Source organism: Plecotus auritus (genome assembly GCF_963455305.1).
Source record: "Plecotus auritus genome assembly, chromosome: 8".
Taxonomy (NCBI): Eukaryota; Metazoa; Chordata; class Mammalia; order Chiroptera; family Vespertilionidae; genus Plecotus; species Plecotus auritus.
The window spans coordinates 95,848,737-95,872,348 of NC_137782.1; the positions used below are offsets into that span (position 1 = coordinate 95,848,737).

The 23,612-nt window shown below is 38.3% G+C and overlaps 1 protein-coding gene across 1 annotated transcript in view; it reads right to left on the bottom strand.

The window, feature by feature from the left end:
* Nucleotides 1–16,085, bottom strand: part of SYCP2 (synaptonemal complex protein 2) — a gene marked incomplete at its 5' end in the record, with an annotated part of 87,325 nt that extends 71,240 nt beyond the window's left edge. Inside the window, 12 exons of the mRNA XM_080684815.1 lie at nt 3,607–3,699; nt 4,225–4,270; nt 5,603–5,655; nt 5,942–6,084; nt 6,921–6,955; nt 7,216–7,301; nt 8,268–8,353; nt 10,958–10,982; nt 11,285–11,385; nt 12,993–13,125; nt 14,080–14,223; nt 16,062–16,085. Of these exons, the coding sequence (XP_080540941.1) occupies nt 3,607–3,699; nt 4,225–4,270; nt 5,603–5,655; nt 5,942–6,084; nt 6,921–6,955; nt 7,216–7,301; nt 8,268–8,353; nt 10,958–10,982; nt 11,285–11,385; nt 12,993–13,125; nt 14,080–14,223; nt 16,062–16,085 (969 nt within the window). The remainder of the gene's footprint in view (nt 1–3,606; nt 3,700–4,224; nt 4,271–5,602; nt 5,656–5,941; nt 6,085–6,920; nt 6,956–7,215; nt 7,302–8,267; nt 8,354–10,957; nt 10,983–11,284; nt 11,386–12,992; nt 13,126–14,079; nt 14,224–16,061) is intronic.
* Nucleotides 16,086–23,612: the final 7,527 nt, after the last annotated feature.

Sequence of the window (23,612 nt, forward strand, 5' to 3'; positions counted from 1 at the left end):
TGGGACCCCTGCCTGCCTGATCACCCCTAACTGCTCTTCCCTGACAGCCTGATCCCCCTAACTACTCTCCCCTGCAGGCCGGATCGCCCAAACTGCTCTCCCCTGCTGGCCTGATTGCCCTAACTGCTCTCCCCTGCTGGCCTGATCCCCCTAACTGCTCTACCCTGCTGGCCTGATCCCTCTAACTGCCCTAACTGCTCTCCCCTGCCAGCCTGATCGCCCCTAACCACCTCTGCCTCAGCCCCTGCCACCATGGCTTTGTCCGGAAGGATGTCCAGTCTGATTAGCATATTACCCTTTTATTAGTGTAGATATGGATAGCTATAAATGAGAAAGTTGGGTTCTGGATTTCATGAATCTTACATTCAATGGGGAGAAAGCAGAAAACAAACAAACAAACAATAAACACAGTGACTTTTAAGTGGAAATAACTTACTATAAAGAAAATAAAGCAGGACAATGTGTTGTGATATGGCTGGGAAGTTACTTTAGGTTGAGTTATCAGAAAATACCTCTATAAAGAGGTGGGCTTTGTGCTGAAATCTAAATGGGAAGGAACTAAGATCCAAAGATCTGGAGGAGGTTTCTAAGCAGAAGAGCCAACAAGCAGAAAGACCTAAAATGGGCATAATCTGTATTAGAGGACCAGAAAAAAGTAAGATGCAGCTGGAACATAGTAAACTTAAAGAACAGTCTGAGTTGTCAGAGCAGTAGCCAGGGGCCAGATCATAAAGACCATCTATGCCATGGTAAAGAGGCAAAAGAAGGGTTTTAAGCAGCTGCTCATGTAGAATGGCTTCTAGTAAGAGAGAATACAGGGATAATGTACTACTGCTATAGAAATCCAGAGGACAGAGGATTCCAAATACTCTATTTTGGGAAAAAAAGAATTTCCTAGCATCTCCAGATCATTGTCTGGAACATAACAGGCATTAAATACTTATAAATGCATTTTATGTTATCCCAATCATGTTTAATACTATACTGCTTATTTTCTTGTCTACATCATCCAATAAACCAAGCTGAATGAAGGCAGGAACTATATCAATACAATTCTGTCATCTTCTCCCAAGATTCTGTCCTCTTCTCCCAAAATTGAAGTTCAGTTTCTGAAGAAAATCCAGTTCTATAGCCCAGCCAGCGTGGCTTAGTGGTTGAGCATCAACCTATGAACCAGGAGGTCATGGTTCGATTACTGGTCAGGGCACATGCCAGGATAGCGAGCTCAATTCCCAGTGGGGGGCATGCAGGAGGCAGCCAATCAATGATTCTCTCTCATCGTTGATGTGTCTCTCTCTCCCTTCCTCTCTGAAATCAATAAAAATAAAATATTCCTAGAAATCCAGCAGAATAAATAAACTAGTGAAAACTGTCAGTGCACCCCTAAGAAGCAGTGCCAGTATTTGGAATTCCATTTTAATCAAGCAATCTAAGAAGTACTATAAAATAAAAAGAAACATAGGTATGTGGAAGTCCTAAGAGGCATTTGATTAATGTTCATCTTTACGAGTTGAACTGGAAGAAAAAGCAAGATTTTATAAGAGATCAACTAAAAGGACTAATGCTTCATTATAATATCAGGTGCCACAATTAGATTAGTACATACAGATCAACTCTTTGCTCATATTTTGGCAAAGTGATTATACAGTTTGAGCTAAAGTATCCCAAAGTACCAAATATTAAGGAGCAGCTATTTGGAAACAAAGGCTCAAGAATTTTCCTCAGGTTAAAAAGAGGTCAGTAGAAAATATACCGCCTGGTTGGAGGTTTTAAACATAGCTACCATATACCATAGAAGGAAAAGAAGTAAAATTCACTTCTAAATACTACCAATAAGAATCAACTCCTTACTATTTTCAAGCAGAAGATTATATGAATGAATAAGAGCATTTGTCATCTGTTATTTCTGAGTGCCTCTGTATTTGAGTAACTGCTGTTTTTTTCTAGACTCAATTCACTTTATTCATATGAATGTTAACTTTTATCTGACATTAACATGTAACTTATTTCTGAAAAGCTGTTAAAAAACTAGTAATAAAATTTAGTATTAATTTTTCTTTTCTGTTGCAATAAATCATCAGAAATAGTTTTTATTTCTAACTAGAGGCCTGGTGCATGAATTTGTGCACCAGTGGGGTTCCTCAGCCTGGCCTGTGGGATCGGGCTGAAACCAGTTCTCCGACATCCCTGGAGGGGTCCCGGATTGCGAGAGGGTGCAGGCCAGGCCGAGGGACTCCCCCGGTGCACAATTGGGGCCAGGGAGGGACGCGGGAGGGCTCCAGGGCATGTCCAGCCCATCTCGCTCAGTCCCGATTGGCCGGACTCCAGCAGCAAGCTAATCTAACAGTTGGAGCATCTGCCCCCTGGTGATCAGTGCACATCATAGCAACTGGTAGACCAGTCGACCATCTGTCCCCTGGTGGTCATAGCTTTGATTGGTTGAACAGCCTACCAGAGGACCAGACACTTAGTATATTAGGCTTTTATTATATAGAATTAGCTTGATACATTACTGTGCTGCACCAGCATACCCATGGGTGAACCTGAGGGGAGGGCGGCGAAGGATTAAAGAAGACAAGAGAATAAAGCTTGGGCTAGGTGGGACGCTGCCCTCTTAGAGAGACAGTGCCATGGCCTGCAAGTCGAGTCTTTATTTTATAACCAGATTCCACCAGGCAAAGTAAGGGCATGGTCAAGATGTTTATAATGTTCTCATGGGTTTCGAATCTTACTCAATTACATGCACCTGAACTCTGTATCAAGCCCACATAACTCAGCCTCCTGGGACCACAGGTTCGGACCATAAGGTCAAGCTTACAACTATAGCCTTTGGTTATAATTGTGCTGGGACCTGCACATGGCTTTGCCATGAGAGGATTGTGTCCTCTCATTAGTCCGAGGCTTGAACCTGTCCAAACACTGTAGCCACTCTCCACACATTACCATACTAATAAAAATCACTGAGAAAACACTGAAATATATTGAATTAGTTACAAAAATATACAATGAAATCGATATTATTAAATTGGGTTTTTTGTTGTTGTTAATTCCCATCTGAGGATATTTTTCCATTGATTTTTAGAGAGTGGAGGGAAGAGGGAGAGAGCGAGATAGAGACATCGATTGATTGCCTCCCACATGTGCTCTGACCAGGACCAGGGATTGAGCCTACAACCAAGGTACATGCCCTTGACCGAAATTGAACCTTGGACCCTTCAGTCCTTGTGCTGATGCTCTATCTACAAAGCCAAACTGGCTAAGGCTACATTGTTAAATTGAATTAGGACATTTTTAAAACATATTTTTTATTGATTTTAGAGCGGAAGGGAGAGGAAGAGAGAGAGAGAGAGAGAGAGAGAGAGAGAGAGAGAGAGAGAGAGAGATATCAATGATGAGTGAGAATCACTGATCCTGCTGCCTCCTGCATGTCCCCTACTAGGGATTGAGCCCACAACCCAGGCTGTGCCCTGATCCTGAATCAAATCAAGACCTCCTGGTTCATGGGTTGATGCTCAACCACTGAGCCAAACCAACAGGGTTTGAATTAGGACATTTTATATATACATATACATACATATAAAATAATACAGAGGGAATAAAACTTACATCATCTCCAGCAATGTAGAATGATAGGGTCTGACTCCCAAGATTAAAATCTATCCAAAATTCCTGAAGTTTTTCATCTGATGGTATTTGCAGCTAATAAAATAAACATATAAAACTAATATATCCTATGCTATTAAAAGTGACAATGGAGAATTATGATCATGTAATTCATGGTTGAGTGTTTTGGTTTTTTTTAAGAGTATAGCTGGAAGGTGAGGGAACATAGAGGAGACAAGTACCGCATTTAAATAAATTTAGAAAGAACAAAAAAATGCTGCTTAGTATTATACACAGAAATTAGCTAGCTCAATTATGAATATTCCAAGTGCAAATAAAGGTTGAAAGTATTAGTTTGAATATATTCGTGAATGATAAATCAATAAAAAATTAAGGAAACAGAAAAATATTTGAAATATAGCCTTTTGTATTTCACTTATCTACAGCTACAAATATGCCATGTTATAAAATGTCTCTTAGATATAGAACAATAGACCAACTGTATTTTTTATCTAATTATGACTATTGTTAAAGTTTTTGTCACTTTGTAATCTGTAATTCACTTAGCACTTGCATCAAAACTTATCCAATAACTAAAATACATGTTAATTTTAAACTTACCTCATATTTATCAAGAAATGCTGATAAACAAGGATATGTAAAGACCCTGAAATAAAAAGTTTGAGATAAAGAAAAATATTAATCAGACTTGACAACAGTATAAGCTTGACTAGCCATAGAAATCACACCTAGGATCAAAGGAAAATCAGGTAGTGGTCAAAACAATTTAAATAAAATTATATCTCTTTTATTACTTTTAAAAAGAGCTTAATGGAAATTTATTTGTGTAGAGAAAGCATATTACTTTGAAGATACTACTCAAACTACCATTTTGTCTGAAGTGATTGACTCTGAGCAGAGATTGCTATTACATTCCATGCTATTGACTCTGAGCAGAGATTCCCATCTTAGCTTGTACTATTAATACAATAAAAGTTCCCATAGACCTTAGATGGAAAAAGAAGATAAGTGAATAATCTATACTAATAAAAGGGTAATATTCTAATTAGACCGGGTCAACCGGACATCTTCTGGTTGTCCGGTCCTCCTTCTGGACAAAGCCACAGTGGTGGGGGCTGAGGCAGAGGCAGTTAGGGGTGATCAGGCTGGCAGGGGAGGGTTGTTAGGGGCGATCAGGCTGGCAGGGGAGGGCAGTTAGGGGCAATCAGGCAGGCAGGCAGGGTGAGCGGTTAGGAGCCAGCAGTCCCTGATTGCGAGAGGGTGCAGACCGAGTTAAGGGACCACCCCCTCAATTTCTTGCACTGGGCCTCTAGTACTCCTAATAAAAATGGCTGAATTAAGTGAGTACTTCCTTGGTGAGATATGATTACAAGTACTCCCATATAATTATCTCCTTTAAACCTCACAACAAACATATTAAGTATGTATTATTAGTATTCTTATTTTACAGAAAGAAACAGAGGCGAGTAAGGTTAAATAATCCACCCAATGTTAGAATAGAAAGAGAAATTTATGATTCAAATCCAAATAATATGACTCATTGCACTTACCCCTCACCCTATTTTTTTTTTTAAATATATTTTTATTGATATTTTACAGAGAGGAAGGGAGAGGGATAGAGAGTTAGAAACATCAATGAGAGAGAAACATTGATCGGCTGCCTCCTGCACACCTCCCACTGGGGATGTGCCCGCAACCAAGGTACATGCCCTCGACCGGAATCGAACCCGAGACCCTTCAGTCCACAGGCCGACGCTCTATCCACTGAGCCAAACCGGTTTCGGCCCCTCACCCTATTTTTAATTTCCTTAGTAAAGTAAAGGAAATGTGAACTCAGCCATCCAGTGTGTCTGTGCACCTATAAGGTGCCAGGCACTGCAAATACTCTGCTCTTCTGTCATTATCAAAGTGATAAAAGTTTACATCACTCAGCCTCACATGCCTATTCCTGAAATTAAATAATCTGCATTAAATTTACCTTCTCTTGTCTCCAAGCATGCCATTTACAAGGTTGAGAAAAATCCTGCAATCCTAAATTTTTTTAAAACAAGAGACTTTTAAAAAGCATAGTAAACTGACAAATCTCAGAGGGAGGGGGGTGTTGGGGAGAGATTAGCCAAAGAACTTATATACTTATATGCATAGCCTATGAACACAGACAATAGTGGGGTGAAGGCCTGAGGTGGGGTAGTAACTGGGTAAGGAGGCAAAGGAAGGGAAATGGGGGTCATCTGTAATAATGTCAACAATAAAAAATATATTTAAAAAGCATAGTAATTTTCAAAAACTATTATTAATTTATTTTTATACTACTTACTGTTTCAAATTCAGAGTCTTTAATTTCTTTAAATGCATTAGCAATAAAATCCATTGAAAACCAATGACGTGCCAGTTTCTGTCTTTGTTTTTCTGTTGTCATTCTACATAAAGCCTCTACAATACCTACTTGTAAGTCATAATCTTGAAAAAAAAGTTAATGCATTATTTGAAATTATGAAAATTAAGAGTTTATAAATGTCAATATATTTTATAATGTATTACAACTAGCAAGATAAAGAAAACATTAGTGTAAATTACTTATCTCTTGCCATTTTCTTCATATGAATTAAAACTAGCTCCTTATTATAGGAATGAATACAGCCCAAATAAAAAAATAAGCTTACTAACAAGAGTGAAAAAAATTTCTAAAGGTTACTTAAGAGACACTCCCAAATATTCAAAGACTATGCATTCCATTATTATTAGAGTTGTGAACTGTAAAACAACTCAGACAATGGCCTATAAATCACAGAATCTTTGTTTTCCTTTTGTGTTATATGTTATTTAAAGTTATTCCAAAGTACTTTAAGTTTATTCTATAGATAAAATCACCAGGTCAAAAGTTTCTCATATGAAACTTAGGGAAGAAAATTTGAGTTCTTTTAATAAACACATTGTTTAAAAATAAATCTATTAATCCCAGGAATATTTAACCTCCTAACTTCATAAAATACCATTTGGGGCACTTCTTAGCAAAAGTAATTAAAATCTATTGGAAAATTAAGTTATTATTCATAAATCTACAACTTGGGTACAAATTATACTTAACAACTCCTGTTATCATGCTTAATTATTATTTCAGTCCCACAAATATTTATCTTTAATTACTTGTTAAAGTAATTAAAATTGATTGACTATAGTTTATAATCCCCTCACATAATCTCACTATATTACAATGTTAATATATTTTGGCTAAAACAATTCTTTCTATTATGTGTGTAATAACTTCAAATATAAACATTTTGAAAAAAACTTACCTCCAGCATCTAAAATCCTTTCTCCCATACTATTCCTACAAATCAAAATAATAGATTATATACTAGACTAGTATCAACTAAATAGAAAGCCCATATGTTGCGGGGAGGGACTTCACTAAAATTTACAATTGGCTAGTATCACACTTTTACAGAAATTATAACCATAAATTATAATAGAAACCTATAACAGTTTTATGAGTTTTAATTATTAATGCAATTCACAGTTGCCTTATAAAACATCCATTAAATTCTTGACTTGAATAACTAATTAAAGCAATATAGTACAAATTATTACATGAGAATTAACACATCTTGGTTATAGAGTATTTTCCTGGCATCTTGAGGCATTTTGTCAAGCATAGCATTCATTTTTTTTAGAGTCTAGGAAAGAAAAGAAAAAGATAATCCATCAATATTTTATATTCAGTGAAACATTACAGTTTTAGAAAAATATTCTAGGTATATACATTTAGAAGCTTATATTTTTAATCATAGCATTTTATGCAGGGAATGGAGAAGGGTAAAGACTATCCTATATAATAAAAGGCTAATATGCAAATCGACCAAACAACAGAATGACCGGTCACTATGACATGCACTGACCAGCAGGGGCAGACACTCAATGCAGGAGCTTCCCCCTGGTGGTCAGTGCACTCCCACAGGGGGAGCGCCACTTAGCCAGAAGCCCTGAACTGGGCTCATGGCTGGCGAGTGCAGCGGCTCCAAGGCAGCACTAAGGATGTCTGACTGCCAGCTTAGGCCTGCTCCCAAGGGCCTAAGTCGGCAGTCAGACATCCTCTAAGGGCACAGCCGAGGTGAGGGACACCCCCAAGTGCACAAATTTCATGCACTGGACCTCTAAAAAAGTATAAAATAGTGAATACAAAAAACCCCACATAGAATATAATAAAAAAGAATATACCATGATTTCTATACTTAAAATAGTTATACTCTTTGCAATACAACATGTTTATTATCACTTTAAGAACTAGGAAGGCAAAAATATTACCTTATTAATATTTATTCTTATGGTTATACAAATGTACACACATCTACACACTATTAGGGTTATTTTTAGTATTTAATACTTAAGAACTCCTAATATCTAGATGGTATCATTTATTTTCATATGAGATATATGTATATATAAGCCAATATGGTTATACATTTTCAGTAAATAGGTAACATATTCATCATGTCAGGCAGTGAATTAAGACAATAGATATATACTACATGATAAATAACTTAGTGCCAAGATAAAATGATTATTTAATTTGATAAATTGCTACCAAGTTTTCTTCTTTCTCATTTTTAGGTTTCAAAAGAAAATCTAACAAATGACTTTACCTCCTGCTGAATACAAATATTCACTCTTGAGTCAATAACCAGGGCACAAATTCGAGGTATGAAATTTTCCACTACTTGCTTTTTACCTGAATAAAAGTGTTAAGTTATTGATAAATGTGTATTTTAAATTCTTTTAAAAGACAGTCTTTACTTATATGAGTTAATGTAAAGGAAGTACTAGTTCAGTTTAGAAGGTCAACTTGACAGTGCTGGGTATCAGGAAGCATACAATTCAGTCCTGGTTCTGCTATGAACTAGCTATGTGGCTTTGGGAAAAACACACACAAAACCAACAGATGTGACTGAATTCTGGCAAAGGAATCCAAATCCAGCTTCTTCTTTCAGGCACATAAGGCTGAAATTCTGGATGAAATAAATATCATTCGAAAGTGTAAACTTCTATATTGAGCTTTGTAGAAAACTGACCTCATTAATACTAATACTCGAAAATTCCATAATAGCCATCAATACCTCTGAGCTATTCCTAAAAGCCAACCCTATTCTCAAAACACTAGGCTTTATCAGTATTAAATATATTTAAAGAAATTTTCCACATGCTATTTCATAATGCAAATTTTTAAAATGCCAATACTATAACAGAACTTTCCAAAGTGACCACATTGAAAAAAAAATCACTCAATTAGGGGAAAAGATATAATAATTTACTTAAAAAAAAACCCTGTTACATCACTTTATAATCACTAGTGGTTTAAGACTGTTTTCTCCCCTAAAAATGTAAGAATTCAAGCTAGATTGCAAAGAAATAATTGAAAAAGTAGTAGCTACTATTGAATAAACAGTAATTGATTTTTCAGTGATACATGGGTATATTTTAGAGAAAATTGCTTAGTAAGGCTACTTAAAAGTGGGTTTTGAGGCTAAGACCTAAATAAATTCAAGAGTGAGCCATGAGTGTATCTGAGGTAGATCATTCCAATGTGAGGAGGTGGCAAGTGCTAACACAGAGAGCAAATTAACAGTGATCAATGGGGCAATGTCTCCAAATGCGGTCAGAGAGGTTGGGTCTCGAAGACATAGTAAACAATTTTGATATCTAGACAACCACATTTAGCTAATGATCAATGGCCTAAAATTTTATATCTATGTAATTCTCAACTATCATATATGATTTCCTTTGTATAGTAGTTCAACTAAAAGTACATATGGTCTTTCAAAGACATTTTCAAAAAATGTTTAAAAAATGAGGGACAAATTAAAACTCTTTTCCAAAATGTAAACTTATTTTGAGAAGGTGACTACATAAAAAGCAAATCTATTAGTTTTTCTACCTTATAGGGAAATCTCCATTAATTTTTATTAAATTACAACTAACAAAATAGCAACTGATCTTTAACATTTTGGCTTTGATGGCAGCAAATAGCAGCTGTTCCTTTATGTATAAATAATTTATCCGTCTCAGTTACCAATCCTAGTTAATTCTTTCTCAAGCAACACAGAGATAAACATAACTTGGACTGACTGCTTTTCACAAGATACCTGCTAGCCATAAGTGAAAGGAAGAGTTCTCAGTAGACTATTAAAAATTTTGTTCTATTAGCTCAAAGGTTGGCAAACTATGGCCCATGAACCAAATTCAACCCACTGCTGATGAATAATACATTTCATCAGCAAGTACTCTGGAAATGTTTGAATTGATCATGTTTTATTGAACTAGTAGCATCAAGGTGAATTTCATTTACTTTCATGAACTTAGCCATCATCATCAGTTACCAGTGAATGATTTTGGTAATAAATAGCTTGCGCTATAGAGTCGATAATGTTTCTAAATGACTTCAACCCAAAATTACAAGGCAAAATTGTGCTATATGAGAAACTTATACTTCAGTAAATTCATTTTAATGACACTAAATAAAGTTATTTGCCTTACAAGTAATGCCAAGCTTCTTTCTGTACTTCCTGGCTTGTCAAAAACTAAAACAAGAATTGACATCTCCATTCCCACACAGATTTATAGGGGATTTTTTTTTTTCAAGTTCCAACTACAGGTCCAGCAACGTTTTTGGACATTGATGTAAGTGCAAGGGAAAGTTTCCATAGGTCAAAATCTATTTAATTATGCAGTTGAAGAGCTTCTACCTAATCTTCAATTAAAAGTGATTAATCTGCAGTGCAATGACATTTTAAAAGGCAAATATTAAGAAAAGAACTTAATACAATTCTATAAATGCTTTTTAAGTGATGAATATGCTCAATTAAAAATTATGCTTATAAACATATAGCAGTATTTGTCATTATTGGCATGAAAAGATTTTATAATGCAATATATATAAGCATCAATAAATGAATATAATCAATTTTGACTACAGCAAAAACTAACTCTTAACCTGAATAAGTGAAATATCATCCCCTCAAAAAAGAGTGCTATTCGTCACATTAGTATACCTGTATTACAAAAACATCGTACTCAATTATTATGCTTTGAATTGCATCAATAAAACATTTGTGGAAATTTGTTTCTTTCTTGTTATAGTACCTACATATTATCCTCAATTTTTTTCTGGCCCACAAAACCTAAAATATTTACTATCTGGCCCTTTACATAAAAAGTTTGTTGATCCCTGAATTAGATAATGAATTCCTAATATTGAGAAAATTGCTATGAGAATTGCAAAATTATACTAAAATTCTAACTGCAAATTACTGTTCCATAAAAAAAATGTTTATTATACCTTCATCATTGATGCCATATACGACCTGAAAAGGAATAATATTTATATTTTACTGTCTTATATTATAAACCATTACAAATGGTATTAAAATAACAGGTTAAATTTGAACTCACCACATAAGTACTAATTATTTAATTACATTACACAGGATAAATGCTTTACAATCTGAATAGGTTAATCCAACCAAGTCAGAAGCCAATCTGTTACTGACTTTTAGGCTTAAGGCATATAGAACACAAATGTTTTTAAATAAAGTGCTCGCTTAGGCAGCAGTATATACTAAATAAGCACAAGCTTTATAACATCAGTTAATTAATGTGATTTTACCATCAATAGATCAAATAAGTCTTCTATCAGATTTATAACAGCTTCATCTTTTGATTTTCCTCGACTCAGAATTATCTCCTTGGATTTTTCAAACCAGGCAACCATGTAAAGAAAAATGTATATACTAGTTATTTTAAATTCAGTTTGAGAATGTACTTATCTATATTTGTATAACTAGTAAACCTAGGAATAAAGAAATAACAAAAAAAAAATTCCAGTATTGTATCAAAATAAATTTATGCTTTCAAACATTGTCATTGTTTTTTTGTAACTCACTCTACTTGCCCATTGTTTGGATGGGAATGGATAAAGTTAATACTAATTCCAGGTAGAAGATCTTTATTTCCCCCTTCAAATTCCTTGTTCAGGTACATTCATATAATATATGAAAATAAATGGTCACAAGTTAGATTATTTTAGCACCTCTACTATTTGATAATTTTTGGTATTTTTCACTTTTAATTAATTCAAATCCTAATATATGAAAAGCGAGGGGCCATCATGACCCAACGAACAACCAAACAGCAGGCTGTGCGGGGTGATCAGGCTGTCAGGGAGGTTAGTGAAGGATGACCAAACGACTGAACAACAGGCTGCGTGGGGCAACCAGGCAGGCAGGGGAGTTCATGAGAAACAACCAAATGACTGAACAGCAGGCTGCGTGGGGCAGGGGTCCTCAAACTATGGCCCACGGGCCACATGCAGCCCACCGAGGACATTTATCCGGCCCGCCGGGTGCCTCTGCCTGTCCTGCTTAGCAGCCGACTGGTCCCGTGCCCGCAGTGCGCATAGGAATTTGTTCATAGTTTGTTTTTTAAACTATAGTCCAGCCCTCCAACGGTCTGAGGGACAGTGAACTGGCCCCCTGTTTAAAAAGTTTGAGGACCCCTGGCGGGCAACCAGGCCGACAGAGGGGGGCAGTTGGGGGCAACAAGGCTGGCGGGGGAGCAGTTAGGGGCAACCAGGCTGGCAGAGGGGGCAGTTGGGGGTGACCAGGCCAGCAGCGGGGCAGTTGGGGGTGACCAGGCCAGCAGCGGGGGGGCAGTTAGGGGTGATCATGCCGGCAGGCAGAGGCGGTTAGGGGTGATCAGGCTGGCAGAGGGGGGCAGTTAGAGGAGATCAGGCAGGCAGGCAGGTGAGCAGTTAGGAGCCAGCGGTCCCGAATTTTGAGAGGGATGTCCGACTGCTAGTTTAGACCCGATCCCTGGGATTGGGCCTAAACCGGCAGTCAGACATCCCCTAAGGGGTCCCAGATTGGAGAGGGTGCAGGCTGGGCTGAGGTGACCCCCTCCCATGCACGAATTTCATGCACTGGGCCTCTAGTATTTGAATATAAACTACATCTCAGATACTGTTCAGGGCACAGCAATGAACAAAACAAATAAAAATTAATACCATACATTCTAGTATGGCAGACAGACAATAAATATTAAAAAATAATAAAGTCAGATAGTGATTAAGATGTACTAAAGAGAAAATAAATCAAGTAAAGTCTCTAGAGAGTATTGTGACCTTAAATTCACATGGTTATCAAGGAGCTTGTGAATAGTTTCCTTGTGACATACTACAGGGTATAAAAATATTTATTTTAACTCAAAGTTTTATATAAAGTACCCAAATTTATTTTTCAATGGTTTGAAGCATTTACTTTATTAGAAAGCACACCTTTAATAATATTTCTCTCATATGAATGTTGCATATTCTATACTTATCTTTTGGACTAATCCTTGTTTTATCAAAGTTAGAAGTCCAGCTTGCCCCAAAATACTGATATTCCTGCTACATCTTCCAAAAGAAATCAAAATGATTGAGACAGTTTGGATATCCTTCTTATTAAGTTCCTGAAATGAAAATTATACATTTAAACATCTGTTAACACAAAATAGCATGGAACTGGCTAAGGACTTTATAATCCTCACAAATCCTGAGAGCTATAATCATAATCTTCAAGGACAAAGGACAAAATATGGTTTTAAAAAAACAAACAACTTGCCTAAAGCCAGTAAATGACAAACTCAGTACAAAAATGCAGATCTAGCAGTTGGTTGGCATATCATCCCATACACCATAAGGTTGGGGTTTCGATTCCTGGTCAGGGCACATACCTAGGTTGCAGTTTTGAACCCTAGTTGGGACGCATATGGGAGGCAACTAATTGATGTTTCTCTTTCTTTCTTGATCCCTCTCATCAATAAAAAAGATATTCTCGAGTGAGGATAAAAAAATGCATATCTATATAAATTCAAGAAACTTTAGACTATGATACAAAGTTACTTTCCATTCTAAAAAGCTCTAGGTATCTAACAAATACAATGAATTTTTATGCAATCTTTTTGACTCATAGCAAATCTCAAATACTGGGAGAGATTGTCAATAACCACATTTTCTTGCATATAAACCTGTCTTACATATAATAAATAAAGTCCAAGGTTTTGGATATATATATATATTTTATATTTACAAGCAACAAACTTTGTCCATATAACATGCAGAATATGTTGATAGGCTTTTAAAAAATAGATTAAATTGTTTAAACTTCCAAGATGTATACTATTTTTCACCAGTGGTAACTCTGTAAACATATCTATTTGAATACTTTATTTGGAAAATGGTCCAATATGTTATTTGGAGCTTGTCAAATTTAAAAAAAGCAAGTGGTAAAATAAGGATTTATTTATATAATTATAAGCGAGCTTGTCAAAGGTTTTTATTCATTTTTTCTAATTTACTTTCTTGGAAAGTAGACTGCTATCTAATAATGATAACAATCATTCAACAAAAATAAATATATTTACCCTGCATATAAGGTCATCCAACTTGTGGAAAAACTGTTTGCTGCATTTAATCTTCACATCTTCACAAACATCAATTTGTAAAAGTGTTTTCAAAGGTTTGAAATCACTTTTTCTTAAAGCATCATCAATGCATTTTTCCAACTGCTAGAGAAATATAGTTAATGGCAAATATATTGAATCAAAACCAAAATTATTCACCTTATGCAATCTTGTAACTTGAGAATGGTTTTCACATGAAAATTCTCAGAAGAATTTATACAATATCAATGCACACTTATTTTTTTTTAAACTGCCCACTCTTAAATTTGGAGTAATGTAGTCAGATTAAGTTTCTTTAATAAGATTCTACATAAGAAAAAATATATTTTACTATTTTTCCACTTCATGTCTTAAATTGGAAAGTCATCATTATGTTGAATTCAACAAAAGCCTGTTAATGAAATAAGTAAAATAAACTTTATGATAAATAATCTGTAATACCATGGATAAAACTTAAATATATCTGACTATCAACTTCTTAATGAGATTTAAATGTATAAAAATGCATAAAGGTTAAAAGCACTATTTAGAAACTATACCAACCAATGAGTTAAACATCACACACACACACACACACACACACACACACACACACACACAGAGTATTTATTATATTACATATTTATGGTCATGTGCCACATAATGAGGTTTGGGTCAACAACAGACCATGCGTATATGATGGTGGTCCCACAAGATTATAATGGAGCTAAAATGCTCCTATTGCCTAGTGATATCATAGCCACTGTAACCTTGTATCACAACACATTACTTACATATTTGTGTGAACAAACCTACTGCACTAGCAATCATAGAAAAACACAGCACATACAATTATGTACAGTACATAGTACTTGATAATGATAATAAATGACTATGTTACTGGTTTACGCATATTTACCGTACTATACTTTTTATTACTTTAGAGTATACTCTTTCTACTTATAGATGTCTGTTGTAAAACAGTATGCCATTAGGCCTGCAAGCAGCCTCATATATCTCATGTTTATTACATTTCCTGATTGCATCATTTTCTCTTATGTTTGATTTAATCTCATTTTGTTTTATAAATTTAGTTTAGCCTAAGTGTACAGTGTTTATAAAGTCTGCATTAGTGTACAGTAATGTCCTAGGCCTTCACAATCCTTCACTACTTACTTATTGACTCACTCAGAGCAACTTCAATTCCTGCAAGCTCCATTCATAGTAAGTGCCTTATAGAGCTGTACCATTTTCCATCTTTTATATCATATTTTTACTGTATCTTTTCCATGTTAGATACACAAATACTTACCATTGTGTTATAACTGCCTAAATATTCAGTATAGTAACAAGCTACACAGGTTTGCAGCCTAGAAGCAACAGGCTAGACCACCTAGGTTTGTGTACATGCACTATGGTGTTCACACAATGACAGAATTGCCTAATGACACATTTCTCAGAAAGCATCCCCATCATTAAGGAGCGCATGACTGAATAAACTTTACAAAATCTGTCATCCCTAGTATTAATGTAAACATCATTAATAAGTAATTTTCATATTTTAATCTGATCATCAGGCTTTGGAGTGAACCACATAGCAATTAAATAGATAAAACTTACTCTTTACCTAAATGAAGTATCTTACAATTTTAAACTTTGATATGATAATATTCAGGCATAAGTTTTATACATGAATCAATGCATGATTCTTTTCAATATAAAAGATATATAGATATATATACACATAAATAATTAGCATTTATACTTTAAATATTTTTAAATATTGAAAACAAATCTATTAAAAAATAAAAAGATAACATTTGAATTTATTCTCCTCTTGACCTCTTCATAAAAACAAGAAAGCTTGTCTTTCTTAAAAATATAGCACTTAATACCTATGAACAAACAAAAAGTGATTTTAGAGACTAAAATAAAATACTTGCTTCTGGTCCAGGACTACATACCTGGAGATCTGGTCTTATTGGCATTTTGATTTAATTTTACAATGGCAGGTCAAAACAAACACCTATAAAAGAAAACATACACTCTCTGTATCTTACATCTGTTCTACATATTTAAAATCTTAATACACATAAATAAGCATTGCTGCTTATACCAAAGGCAATAAATATTGTTTCTTCAATTTCCTCACTGTTTATGAAATTACTCATTTTAATTTGGCCAAAAAAGTTTCTGAGAAAATCCTGAGTAAATTTATTCAAGCTTTTGCTGTTTATGAATTACAGAAACACAAAAAACCCTGCTAAAAGGTGACAAAACTAGTGAAAGAAAAACCAGGATCTGTCTCATCCTAGAGTCTTGCTATATTTGTTCCAACTTTGGGAAAAACAAGAAAAATAACCTTGAATTAATGTCTAAATGATATTCAGACTTGTAACACAATAGGTTAAGAAGGGAGGAATATGGGAGTATATTACCAAAGAACAGGATATATGGGAACACACAAAAATACAATCAGAAGAGTGAGGAAAAGACAACCTAAACACATTTTCTCTTAAAAAGAGAATGGAAACAAGAAACAATGGGGTTACATTAAGCACCATCTACCACCTTAACAAAAGTATCTAAAATTTCCAAATGCAATTTGGAGGTTAGCTCTGTAAAAAAAAAGAACTACTACAACCTTTTCTAGATATCATAACTAGAACAATTTAAAATTAATCTACTATGTAACAGAAACACTAGGACATCCAACATAGAGAGGCAATTAATTCATTAATCCAACAGGAATAGAGGACTGTGTACCCATAAGTCAACAAAAGGCGTTAATCTACTTTCTTGCAGATATGGCAGTAGAAAAATATAAGTGCCAATGAGGATATACATATAAGGCAAACAAAAAGGATGAATAAAAATAATCACTTGCATTTCCAAAGATTAACTCCAGGGAAAAAGTTCTGATCCCCAAAGAAATATTTGCTCCACGTGCATAAGAAACTAGGTCTAAAGATGTTTTTGCAGTATTGTTTTGAGTGGCAATGATTCAAAAGCACCTAGATGGGATTTGTGAATGAGAGGGAGCATGAGAAATAAATAAGTACAATGTGGTAATTAATTTTGTGAATATAATAGTCAAATAAAAAGTCCCAGAATTTTAGATATTTGTATTCATAATACGTTGCTAAATGATATAGTGAAAAAAGAAACTTTGTATCATTTATATGTCTAGGTCAGTGGTCGGCAAACTCATTAGTCAACAGAGCCAAATATCAATAGTACAACAATTGAAATTTCTTTTGAGAGCCGAAAACTGACTTCTGCACATGGGCCACAAAGTTTCAGTTGCACTGTACGTGCGCGCCCGCACATGGTATTTTGTGGAAGAGCCACATTCAAGGGGCCAAAGAGCCACATGTGGCTCGTGAGCCTCAGTTTGCCGACCACTGGTCTAAGTATATGCATGTACATATATACGTATTTGTGTGTGCAAGTGTGTAGACAGACAGACATTCACCTATACCACTCAAGACAGTTGGAATGCTTATCAGGCTCATTGGAAAGGAGCAGTAAGGAGTTGTACAGAACTGTAATCGGCTATTTGTCAAAGTAAGACTTCAATTTTATTTGTAATTTATATTTATATTAGAGGCCTGGTGCACGAATTTGTGCGGGGGGGGAGGGGAAGGGTGAGAGGGACCACGGGAGGTTGGCTGGCAGGCCCCAATCTAGATTTGTACCAGTAGATGTGCTGAGGTAGCAGCAAGAAAAGATCACAGAGTGCCCCAAAATGGCCTGAACACCAGCTATGCTCTGAGGTGGAAATACAGCTCTATTTCATTGTTCACCCTCGGGCATCTCACTCTCCCCGGGGCGGAGTTGCTGACAGACAGTTCGTCTTTCCTACCTCAGCTTCACATTTTCTCAGGGCTCCACCCGCAAGCATGATAAGTAGCTGACTTTGGCCAATGGTGGCACACCACCATAGGAGCACTAGGCGATCAGCTGTTGGGAGCCCAGAAAGGTCCAGGGACAAGCTAGTGGCTGACTGGGGCAGAAGGGTGAGCAGCACAGTGTGGTAAGATGGCGGTGGTGCTTACTTTACATCTTTGTAGTTAGGCTGCTGCCTTGCCCCTTATGCCCCCTCTAAACTGCTACTCTGTTTTGATCAGCATCGGGTTTGCTCTCCTCCTACAGGCTTCCTGGACCCAGATTCTCTGGTGCCTGGAGTCTTAGCCTGGGGGAGGGATTGGTCAGGGGGAGGGACTGCGGGATGTTGGCTGTGGGAGCGCAATGACCACCAAGCTGGCCAGGGGGAGGGACCACAGGAGGTTGGTCAGCCATGGGATTTTGGCTGTGGGAGTACACTGACCACCAGGGGGCAGCTCCTGCATTGAGCAGCCGCCCCCTAGTGGTCAGTGCACATCATAGCGACCAGTTGTTCCGATCGTTTGGACGTAATGGTCGCTTAGGCTTTTATATATATAGACTAGTTAACTAGAGGCCTGGTGCATGAAATTCATGCACTGAGGGTGTGGGAGGGTGTCCTTCAGCCCAGCCTGCACCCTCTCACAGTCCAGAACCCCTCAGTGGACATCCCTCTTGCAGTCCGGGACCCCTCGCTCCTTACCGCCTGCCTGCTCACTGCTCCTTACCGCCCCTTGCTCACTACTCCTTACCACTCGGCTCACTGCTCCTTAGCGCTGCTGTGGAGCAGCAGTTGTGAGCCTGGCTTCTGGCTGAGCGGCTCTCCCCCTGTGGGAGCACACTGACCATGAGGGGGCAGCTCCTGCATTGAGCATCTGCCCCCTGGTGGTCAGTGCACATCATAGCAACTGGTTGTTCTGCCATAATGGTTGCTTAGGCTTTTATTATATAGACTAGAGGCCTGTTGCATGAAGAGATTTGTGCAATAGGCCTTCCTTCCCTTGGCTTCCAGCACTGATTTTCCTCTGGCACCCGGGACCCAGGCCTTCGCTCTGGCCAGAATCTGCCTTCTTCGTCTTTGCTGCAGACTCCAGCTGGAGTCTGCTATCTTTGTCTTTGCTGCTTCGCTGCAAACTCCGGCCGAAGTCTGCTGTCTTCGTCTTTGCTGCAGACTCTGACTGGAGTCTGCCATCTTCGTCTTTGCTACAGACTCCGGTCAGAGTCTGCTGTCTTCATCTTTGCTGCAGACTCCAGCCGGAGTCTGCCATCTTCGTCTTCGCTGCGCTGGAGTGCCGTTCCTGTAGATCTCTTCACCCCCCACCCTCCCTCTCATAGCAGGCGTCCTGCCCCGCCAGGCCACTCCGCACCTGGAGCAGCTGGGCGGCCGCCATCTTTGTCCTTCTAATTAGCATATTCCCTCATGACTGGCTGGTGGGCATAGCGGAGTGATGGTCAATTTGCATGTTTCTCTTTTATTAGTGTAGATACCTTACTAAAAGTACAGTAAATTCTTGACAACATGCAGGTAAGCGACATCCAAAACATGGGATCAGTAAATTGTGGGTCTGAGTTATTGTGAGGGAACTGAAATGACCAAAGCTAGCCTTTGCAGTTAACATCTAGGAGTCCAGCTACTCCATCCAAATCTATCCAGGGCCTAACTGTGGTTTTACTCCATCTGGTTGTTTATTTATTCTGGCTTAACTATAAAAGGGGCCAGTCTAGGTTTGTGGTAGCTGGGGATTCCAATACACCAAAAATTATTCCAGGACCTCTACACAGTCAGAATCATTGTATCCAACTCAGAGAAATTTGGCCTGAAAAATATTGAAAATGCAGGAACACACTCTTTGCCTTCTCAATTCCTAAGAAGGAGTTTGCCTATTTTCTACTTAGTTTCATTCTTTCTTTCATTCTTCTCAGGCCATCACAGAAGATAAAAATTTAGCCTGGTCCTGTTTGAAAATATTATCATCACAGGTTACAAGATTTTAGCTTAAAATGTGCATGTGCATTTATATATGCACACACACACACACACATATACACACATATATGCAGATATATGTATAAACTTGCTTCAGAGATAGAATGATTTTTAAAAGATAGGAAAGTATTTCAAATATGGAGATAAATAAGTATTTGAGGTCAGCAACCCATATCATCATAGGCCTGAAAGCTCAGAGGGATGGCTGCCTTCAGGAGGAAACATTCCTTGGGACAGAAAAACCAGGTTGAGGACATGACCCAAAATATCACAAAGAATATACAGAAGATAAAGTTGGGATATAAAGGAGAAATGCAGACATTCCATTACCTATTCAATAAGAATTTCAGAAATTAAAAAAATAAAATAAAAATAGCCCAGGGTGACAACAGTTGAATAATAGCCAAGAAATTTCCCAAAATAAATATAAACACCCACAAATGGAAAGAATCCACTGAATTCCAAGGAAGATAAATAAGAAAAAGTACATCTAGACACACTGTGAGGACATCTATATATACAAAGAGGTAATATACAAATTGTCGTTACTCTGTCACAGTAACGACGGTTCAACAGGCTGCGCACACAGCAGGAGCTGGTGGGCAGGAAAGGAGGCAGGGACTTGCACCACCAGGACATGAGGCTGCCTCCCAGTCCAGCGCCGTGAGGCTGCCTCATTGGCTCTTCATGTGAAAGATGAGCTCGGATCCTCATTCTTATTCAGTGTAGTGGAGCATGGGAATTGGTTTATAGGATCCAGTCCCACTTGGGGAAATGTTACTACAGTCTGAGAGTAGATGTAAAATGGGGATCCTATTTATTTGCTCATAGGCTTGCTGTAGAACAAACAGAGTCACCATCCTCACAGAATTCAGGATGCCCCACATGCAAACCTAGAATGAAAAGTCAGCAACACTCCACATGGCCAAGAACTAGAAACTGCCCTTTGAAAGGAGAGTATGCAACAGAACTCTGAGTCCCAGGAGGGAGAAGAGGGAAGCTGTTCTTGCAGTTAATTTAAGAATTTAAGGTACAAAACTGGTATCAGAAAGTAGTGGCATAACACCAAGGCCATCCAGTCATGTGGAAACACTGAGACCATGGGACCCTTGGGATGAGCAGTTTCCGACACCGTGGGAACCCCTTGCTCCCACCCCAGCCTCTGGGTGCCTGTTACAGATGTCCATGTGCACAGGGACAAGGGCTCTGGGCCTGCGGTGGTGGGGTTAGGGGACAGAGGACCTCCTTCCATAAAGTCTTCCCCAGCCTGTGTGGCGCGCCCCGCTGATGGCGTCACCAGGTGACGTCACCTAGAGGGGCCACTCAGGTGGTTTCCCTGAAGAGGGGTTTGCGCCCAGCTCAGAGGCGAGGAGGTACAGGCTTGGGGGCCACACGACCTCCTGCAGCCCCTCCAGCGCAGCCAGAGCTAAAGCTGCAGGTCCGTCTGGCTTTCGCGGGGCCTGGACAGTGCGGTGGCCCCAGCACTGGCAGTGAGTGCTGGGTGCCTGAATCCAGGGAGCTGCCCAGACCCATGGGCCTTCCCAGCTAGACCACTCCCCTCTTGCATCCCTCACCAAACCTGGGTCTGATCCTCATCCTCCCCGTCAGACCCCAGGGGCCCAACCTCCCAAATTGTGACCTTTGACTGTGTGCCCTTACCCTAACATTTCAGTCTCAGAACCTAACACTTCCCTTAACCCCCTCACCTCCAATCTAACCTTTAACAGGAGCCATTGCCAACCACATCTGGTCCAGCACCACTCTCCTCTCTCTAGCCCCCCACCTTCCCTCATGGAAGCTGCTGTTGCTTCCCATGAATTCAAATGAAATAGGATTACTCAAAGAAGAAAATGTCTGAGCAAAGACCTTGAACTAAAGAAGAAATAAAGTAACTAATATACATGAGAAAAGTTAACTTCAAAGGTAATCAAGTAATTGAAAAGGAAAGATACCTGGAACTTTTTAAAAATCACAATATTCAGTACTGGAGAGGGTGTGATGAAACAGATACCTGCTAGCACTGCTCCGGAGTGTAGGGGACAGCATTTCTGGAGAGAGTTTGACAGGATGTAGCAAATATTCAGGCTCCTGGGCTGGGTGATTACATTTCCAGGAATTTATAATACATAATAATAAAAAAGTTGGGCCAGATATCATCATAACAATAAAAGGCTAATATGCAAATGGTTATCACACCATGACACCGTAAGGACCGAACAGCAGGAGGCTGTGTGTGAGGCAGGTGGGGGCGGGGGGTGGGCAGGAGGTGGGGACTTGCAGCGTCGGTGGGCAGGGACTTGCGCCGGCCTGGGACGTGAGGCTGCCTCCCAGTCCAGCGCTTGGCTGGGGATGTGAGGCTGCCTCCACACCCAGTGCTGGGCCGGGGGACGTGAATAGAAATATTAAAATATTTCCTCTAATTAATTCCCTTTTAATGTGCATGAATTTTGTGCACCGGGCCACTAATTTCTGAGTAAGAAAAAAGAGAAAATCTTAAGTCACCAGAGCAAAAACAAACAGAAGCATGCAAATAAATCAACATAATAGATACCCTGTTCTTACAATGCAATAAAAATATAGAAATTAGGTACAATGGTAGCCTCAGACTTCCTATATATCTGGAAATTAAAATACATACATTTGAATAGTCCATGGGATATAAAAAGATGGAAATGACAAAATATTTAACTGCATAAGAACATGTATACATATAAAAAACCTACAGGATGCAACCAAAGCAATTATTTAAATGCAATTCATAGACTTAAATGAATTTATTAAAAGGTAAGAAACAGCCCTAGGCCAGTTTGGCTCAGTGATAAGAGCATCGGCCTGCAGATTGAAGGGTCCCAGGTTTGATTCTGGTCAACCTCAGTTTCAGGCTCAATCCCTGAGTCTGGTTGGGCGTGTGTGAATGGCAACCAATTGATGTGCCTCTCTCACATCGATGTTTGTCTCTCTCTCTCCCTTCCACTCTCTCTAAAAACCAATGGAAAAATATCTTTGGTGAGGTTTAACAAACAAACAAACAAAAAAAGGTGAGAAACAAACCCTTAGGATCTTTAGATGGTAGGGTTATTAAACAAATATTTTAAAATAACTGTAAATACTGTGTACATAAAGATTATTACACAAGGCCCTGGATGGTGTTTCTCAGTGGTTAGAGCTTGACCAAGCACCAAAGGGTTGTGTGTTCTATTCCCGGTCAAGGGCACATACCTGGGTTGAGGGTTCGCTTCCCACTCCCACACCCCCGGTTGGGACATGTGCCGGAGGCAACTGATTGGTGTGTCTCTTTCACATCAATGTCTGCCTCTCTCTCTCTCTCTCTCTCTCTCTCTCTCTCTCTCTCTCTCTCTCTCTCTCTCTCTCTCTCTTTCTCTCCCCCCCATCCCCTCTCCCTCCCTTCCACTCTCTCTGAAAAGCAATGGAAAAAATATCCTCACATGAGGATTAACAAACAACAAAAAAAAGATTATTGAACAAGACTGAGAAATTTGGCAGAGAACTGGAAACTCAGGGGGGAGGGGGAGAAAGGGCACAGAAAATTTGAAAAACAACCAAATAATTCTAGAAACAAAAACAGTCAATTAACAAAATAATTAAGTTAAGAACAAAGGGGATAGGTTTAAATGGCAGGTTA